General features: G+C 43.1%; 1 protein-coding gene across 1 annotated transcript in view; it reads left to right on the forward strand.

The window, feature by feature from the left end:
* Positions 1 to 3,732, forward strand: part of Dpt (dermatopontin) — a 31,065-nt gene extending 27,333 nt beyond the window's left edge. Inside the window, exon 4 of the mRNA XM_021199218.1 lies at positions 2,612 to 3,732. Within this exon, the coding sequence (XP_021054877.1) occupies positions 2,612 to 2,678 (67 nt within the window). The 3' untranslated portion in view covers positions 2,679 to 3,732. The remainder of the gene's footprint in view (positions 1 to 2,611) is intronic.
* The last annotated feature ends 3,253 nt before the right edge of the window (positions 3,733 to 6,985 follow it).

Consider the following 6,985-nt stretch of genomic DNA (forward strand, 5'->3'; position numbering starts at 1 on the left):
ACCGCCAGACTGATTTCCAGAGTGGTTGTACCAGCTTGCAATCCCACCAGCAATGGAGGAGTGTTCCTCTTTCTCCACATCCTCGCCAGCATCTGCTGCCCCCTGAATTTTTGATCTTAGCCATTCTGACTGGTTTGAGGTGAGATCTCAGACACCTCAGTTTTCATACATAACTTGTCTCTGTTTGAGACAGGGTTTTAACTTACTTGGTTGCCTGCTTTCTAAAAGCTACAGTTTAGAAGAAGAATAATCCTTTGGATAAACTCATCCTCATGAGGAGAAATAACCGAGTGGTAACGATATTCAAGACGAGACCGACTCAAGAACTCAAGAGTGTGGAAATCTATTATCATTGAGCAATAAAGTGTCTGCCAAAGTGCAGAACACAGTGCCAGTATCAAGCGTTCCTACAGATTCCCGGGTTAAAGGGGAAATTAGTTCTGAGTTTTCTGGTTAAAAATATAAAACAAAGTGGAAACAGTAAAGAATGAATGACTATCACCTAAAATTGGTGCTAAATAAATACTTTTTGGCAGCTAAAGTGGCCAATTCTGGCTGGCTTGGAAATGATCAGTTACATAAATTCTACAGAATCACTGAAGTCTAAGGTTTAGTGTCTCTGAATTATTTTAAAATGACTTCTGCCTCCCCCAGATTAAAAATAAATTTAGAATAAATAAAATTAACATGCCCATGTGGTTTTGATTCAGTCACCAACAATCAGTGGTTTGGAAACCCACAGTTTTAGTTTGTTCATTTCCATTGAAGATGGGGTGCTCACCCCCAAGCCCATTGGACAAATACCAGTTGAGCAAGGGCTTCCCTTCCAAATGAAACTCACTTGTGAATGTCCACTTGTGTATGGGATGACTTCTCATCCTGGGGACAGATAATTCTTTATTGCAAGTGTCTGTTCTATGATTCTAGGTGTTAGCCCCACCCACTAAGTGACACTGGTACCTATCTACCCTACAGGGTAGCAGGCAAAACTCTTTGCAGCCATTACCAAAAATACCATGGAGTCACTTAGCCCCTAGTTGAAAGCTACTATCTGGTGTGGAAAACAGAACCTAGATAGACCCCTTGATTCTTTTAGGACCAAGTCTAAATTTTTCTCAGCTTCTATTACCTGCCTCTTAAACTTACATCATGGATGCCTGGCCACAGGATCTTTCTTACCTTCTTCATGCATAGATACGCACTTCTTAGCTGTGATAATTAAATTCACTCGCAAGACACACTGCACCAGTTTGCTAATCATCTAAAGCAAGTCGTGTCCTCTGTGGATGATTTTTACAAGAACCAATATCAATACACATCTCATTCCTCCGGGCCTTGAAAGACATGTGCTGGAGAACACTATCCCCAGTTGCACTGCATAGGACAAGCTGGAAAGACAGGCTCAGAATTAGAAAGCTTGCCTTGCCTTGAGCTATTTGCTTCCCATCCCCAGCCCCCCACTCCGACTAGCACGGTCATCTGCACATACTTCCTTCCCATTCAGAAGCTGGATGCTTGGTGTTTAGGATACACTGAATCAGAAATAAGCCCAGCAGGTTCAAAGAGAAGGAAGACGGACTGTACAGTGGAAGAAACTGCTCAGCTGAATATGGATAAAGTAGTTCCACACTTTGTTGGGATTATGTCAAGAGCATGACAGCTGTGTCCTCTGGTGGCATTAAGGACACCTGGCAAGGGAAGCAGCATGGTACAAGAGAAAGACCAATATTTGAGTTCAGCGCTTTCAAAATCTGACAGCATCACCTTTCACTGGTTGGTAATCCCTTAAAGCAAGTCTGATTACACTAAGCCTATTTCTTCACAAAACAATGAGTCACAATGGGGATTAATAGGTTGTAGAGCATCTAGTGCAGGTTTGGGCACATTGGAAGCACTAGGGACTTCACAATGACAATGGTTGCTGTCATAGTTAAATAGTATCAGACTACAGGAGTGCTGTGCACAGTATATAACTCCCTGCAATTCCTTTAAGTGGTTGAAAACAGAACATGGTCATAAGTTTAGCAAACAGCAAGTATCTGCACCATGTTTTCCAAAATCGAACAAGTCCGTGCCCTCTCAAATCTATCCCATCACTTAAATAGGCTTTTCCATTTCTGATGGAAACTTAGGTGAGGCATTTTCTTCTCATGTTTTAAGGTACCTTGAGTGGTTCCCCACTCACCTTAGATGTGGTTTCAAAGGGGAAGTACGCAGTGCATCTCCTGGAGCCTGGCATATAGAGAGTCCTCAGGAGAAAGGAAATAGTATGGGAAAATGGATGAGCTTTTAGAAGGAAAATCAATTCTTCACAGTGAAATAGAGGTAGTGCTAGTAAATGCAGAACTTGTGAGTCCTGGAGGCACCACGGAGGTTGAGCCATGGAGGACTAACCAGCAGCCATAGTAAATCCTCCATGTGCCCCATTACCAGCAACGGGCAGTCTAACCTCACAGATCCGTCAGTTCTCTGGAGACTTTACTGAAGGTTTCTGAGAACAAGGGGAGAATCCCCAGAGCTCCAAATCCTGCCAAAGCCCATCAGTGCTTTTCCCCAGGAGCTGCTCTTTCTCCACTCACTGACATTTCCTTTTCTGGCTCTCCTCCTACAGGGACCGCCAGTGGAAGTTCATCATGTGCCGGATGACTGACTATGACTGCGAATTTGAAAACGTTTAGACTCGCTGCATACAGAAGTCTGGGTGAAGGGTCAGGGCCCAGGTGTCCTAGGGGTGTCATTATCACATATGCTAATATTGATTAGAACATCTATACTTCTTTCTTTTGCTCTCTTCCCTGGGATGGGAGCTATGGTGTCGGCTGTCTAGGCCTTTCTCACCACGATCACACATATAAATAAACTCACAATTAAGCCATGTTTCTCCCTTTCAACACATTCCAAGACAACCATCCCCAGGTGCTGATGGCAGCTTCCTAGCACAGCACATGTACAGAGCCTGCATGCTTACAACCCGCCGCCCGGAGCACCTGTCGCAGCCTTGCTATGGCTCGTACTATAACTTGAGCTTCAGATTCAGCTTTGTGAACTTGGAAAGAAAGAAAGAGCTTGAGAGAGGCGGGATAAAGGTTCTCTATAGCTAAGTCTGTTTGAGTGACAGTACCTAGAGACCTCACCTGGGGTGATGGGGGGGGTCACTCTCTGTCTTGAGGGAACACGTCCCTATTCTCTCCTTCCACAAGAGTCACATAGACTTAGAAGTTCAAATAAAGATCTGTGTGCTTCAGAAGAGAGAGGACTTGGAGGTGAAAGGGGGAGGTGGAAGGGTTTGAGGATTGAGCTGAAAGACATTCGGCTGAAAGAAGTCCCTCTATTCAAAGATATACACCAGCAGACCCAACAATGAGAACGAATACGGGGGCCAGGAAAACCTGTGTGAATCAGTCTCGAGACAGAAACAGTGAAAGAAAGATGAGCGAATGAGATTCACATTGGGAACCTGTGGAGACAAGAGTGGCTAGGGGAGAAGGGATCTTGGGTTATCAGCAGCTAGAGACACACCCAGTATTCATATGAAGACTGCAATATCCCCAGAAGCCATAGGGATGCCACTTGCACTTCTCTGGATTGGTCCTGAAGGATAATCTTCCCTTTCCCATGGTGCTTGGAAGTGTATTCTGCAAAGATGACATTGTAATATCTCTGTCTCTAGCCATTTGTACCTTCTTCTTTAAAAAAAATAAACAAAAGTATCAATATTCACTGTGCCATAAATATCAAAGGTCAATTTGCGTCCCCTGTGCTCCCCTTTTGACCATTCATTAACTCATTCTGACAATACAGCTTCACACTGTCATTTGTGAGGAGGCTTGAAGACTGTGGTGGTGGGAGCCATGTGAGGTGATTAGAGGAATCAGATCATTAGAACACGAAGTTCAGAGTACTCCTGTCACCGAAGGATTGGACAAAGGATGGAACCATGTTTCTCTGGCTTTAGATCTAGCTAATTTACCTGCTATATCACAGGACCGGATATATCACATGAAATTGTAGCCGTAGGAAACTCACAGTTCCTTTATCTGTATCACTTGCTTATTCTTTTCTTAGCTGCTACCTTTCCTTCAACTTTTCCCCAAATAGGCCCAGGAAGGGTGCTAGAAGAGTAAAGCCCCAGTAGGGACATGTTGCTATATACCCCAGGGAAATGGTGAAATAGCACATCTCAGTCAACAGTGGCTGTCTTTCCCTCAGTAAGCTCCCAGCTTTGGGATGGGTAAGACAAAACCAAAGATGGCCTCCGTTGTCTCAATTCTTAAGAACTGGGGTGCTAAGGTCTGTCTGCTGAGTCCCGTGGTTTCTTTGCTGCTGCTTTTCTGCAGTTTTAATTTATAATGAGAAGTTTCCTGGTGTTAGTTTTCACAGAGGGTGCCATTAATATTTTAGCAATGGCAGTGCTGGTGCAGGATGACAACCAGGAAATGGCCTTAGTTGGGTTCGTGTGGAGCCCAGCGGGATGGGAGACAAACCGTGCAGATTGGCTTACACAGTAGCCACATCCGTGGCAGCAACAAAGAACTGGTAGGAGGATGGGATGTGGGGTGAGAGGCCGGTGGCTGGAGGAGCTGTCAGGAGACTGTGAAAAGCACAAGTCAAAGAAAGAACAGAAGGCCATCCAGTAAGAGGAGACCGTGCCAGTTGAAATAAAAGGGGCTTTTACAAAAAGAAAAAAGTACCCTTTGTGTGCAAGCCAAGGACCATGACAGGAAAGACATCTTCAGCTTGGTTTGGGTATGGATCATTTACATTTTATATTATCTGTCAATCAGCACAAGAGCTAAGCCTCCAAGTAAGGAACACGTTCCAGACCTGACAACGAGTCTTGGGTCTCATTGCTCCGTTCTTTCTACTAACCTTCTCTACTGTCTTGGACACAAAACTCATATTTTCTAGGCCAACTGTCTAAAATGAAGTTATTTATTTAGTGGTTCTCAGTGGTTCTCAGTCTTCTTAATGCTGTGACTCTTTGATACAGTTCCTCATGTTGTGGTGACCGCCAACCATAACATTATTTTCATTGCTACTTCATGAATTATAATGTATAATTATAATTATAATATCCGTGATTTCCAGTGGCCTCAGATGGCCCCTGTGAAAGGGCTGTTAGACCCCCAAAAGAATTGCAACCCATAGGTTAAGAACCACTGATCATGGTGATTGCTACATTTCTTACAGTTTTAAAATCGTCTGCACTCTCTCCCAAATGGTTGATAAGGGAATTCCTGAGGCAATTTCTCCTGGGTAAACAGCCTGACACTGTGACAGAAGACCTAGGCCCTACCCCAGAATCTGGCAGAATAGAGCTATACATCTCCAAACCTATGTTTTCCTGTGTCCAATGAAGAAAAAAAAATCCCTTTCCCAGGAACCTCACAAGATGCTACCATTTAAAGCAAGGCGAACAGCAGAAGAGACAGGAGATTCCCACTCGACAGGACATGTGTGTACTGACAGGACATGTGTGTACTGAGGAAATAAAGAGTGGAAGCAAGCCAGTGAGGCAGAAAGGGAAAACTGGGGAAGCTGAGTCCAGATCTGGCGTTGCTGAATGAGCAGAAACGCTGTGGGCTGTGGATATCACCCCTGACTCTGTCAGTTCCCAGCATCACAATCTTGGCCAAATTACCCACCTTTCTTGATTCTATTTCTTTACCCATAGAGACAATAATATCTCCATTATGGACTTGTTATGAAATTAAAGGCAATCACATAATGATTGACCTGTAAGACCATAGTAAATGCAGTACAAGAAGGGAAGAGTGTGCATACATATAGAGGTATAATTTCTCAGAAAACAGGGTCTTAAAAGAAATCATATCAATCTTTCCAGTGTCAGGAAAACTGGGTGGAACTTGTTTGTCTCTCATTCACTCATTTGGTTAGTTACTGAAACAATTAATTATTATATGCTTATTATAAGATAGCTGCTGAATACGTTTTCCATAGTTTAGACTCCAAAATACAGAGGATGATGAACAAAAAATGAGAGAAACAGCCTTGTGATACAGTAGTGAGCATAGACACCTTCTAAGAGTCAGGAAAACAAATAAAACATTATAGCACAGTTTCATAAGGCAGGGGCACGGGGAGTTTCAACAGAGGATAAGTGAAGGTTGAAGGTGAGGAAGTAGCATTCATGATGATGGGTGTAAAGCAATCTATGAACTTAAAGAGAATTTCCTAAGGAGTGGGCCTCGCCAACAGGGTCTTGGAGTCTCACAGTATAGCGCTAAAGCTATGAGCAAGAACTGAAAGCGCTTGACAACACCATAAAGCATGCCATTATTTGTGCATGTTATTGACATTTATTATTTTTTCCTGAACTCTTGGATATCTAAGGAAATAGACACACACACACACACACACACACACACACACACACACACACACACTTGAGAAACATCACACACTTCTATGTGCACAATTTCTCTGTGTGCTCCCTTCATCCTGCCTCTTGGTCCACACACAGTTGACTTTAGGTTCCACTTCTTCGACTCAGACATACTTTTGACAGAATGAAACAGGGAGGACGGTGGGGGCAGGGAGAAACTAGAATAAAGTATGATACATACATATGAAAATGCCATGATACCCTCGTATCATGTTCCAACCTCAAATATCTTGTGGTATATTTCAAAAAAAGACGTCTGTGATTGCTGAGAGAGGAGGCAATCAATCTTCCTCAAGTGTGAGCCCCCTAATTAGTTCTCCAATACTAAGTGCTGAACCCCAAACACATATCTATACAAGCAACACTAAGTGGACTCATTGCAGCAGATTGTATTTATATATTTGTGTGTTATATAAATGTAACAATAATAATTTAAGAAAAAAGAAAACAATAGTAATAATAAAAGTAGGAGGACTTGGAGATAGAGGAAGGGGAACAGAGGGACACAGAGCAGGATATGCTAATAGGGGATTGAGTGAGATCAAGTATGCCATACATGTGCATGGAATGTCACAAGGT

Source organism: Mus pahari, chromosome 5 (genome assembly GCF_900095145.1).
Source record: "Mus pahari chromosome 5, PAHARI_EIJ_v1.1, whole genome shotgun sequence".
NCBI lineage: Eukaryota > Metazoa > Chordata > Mammalia > Rodentia > Muridae > Mus > Mus pahari.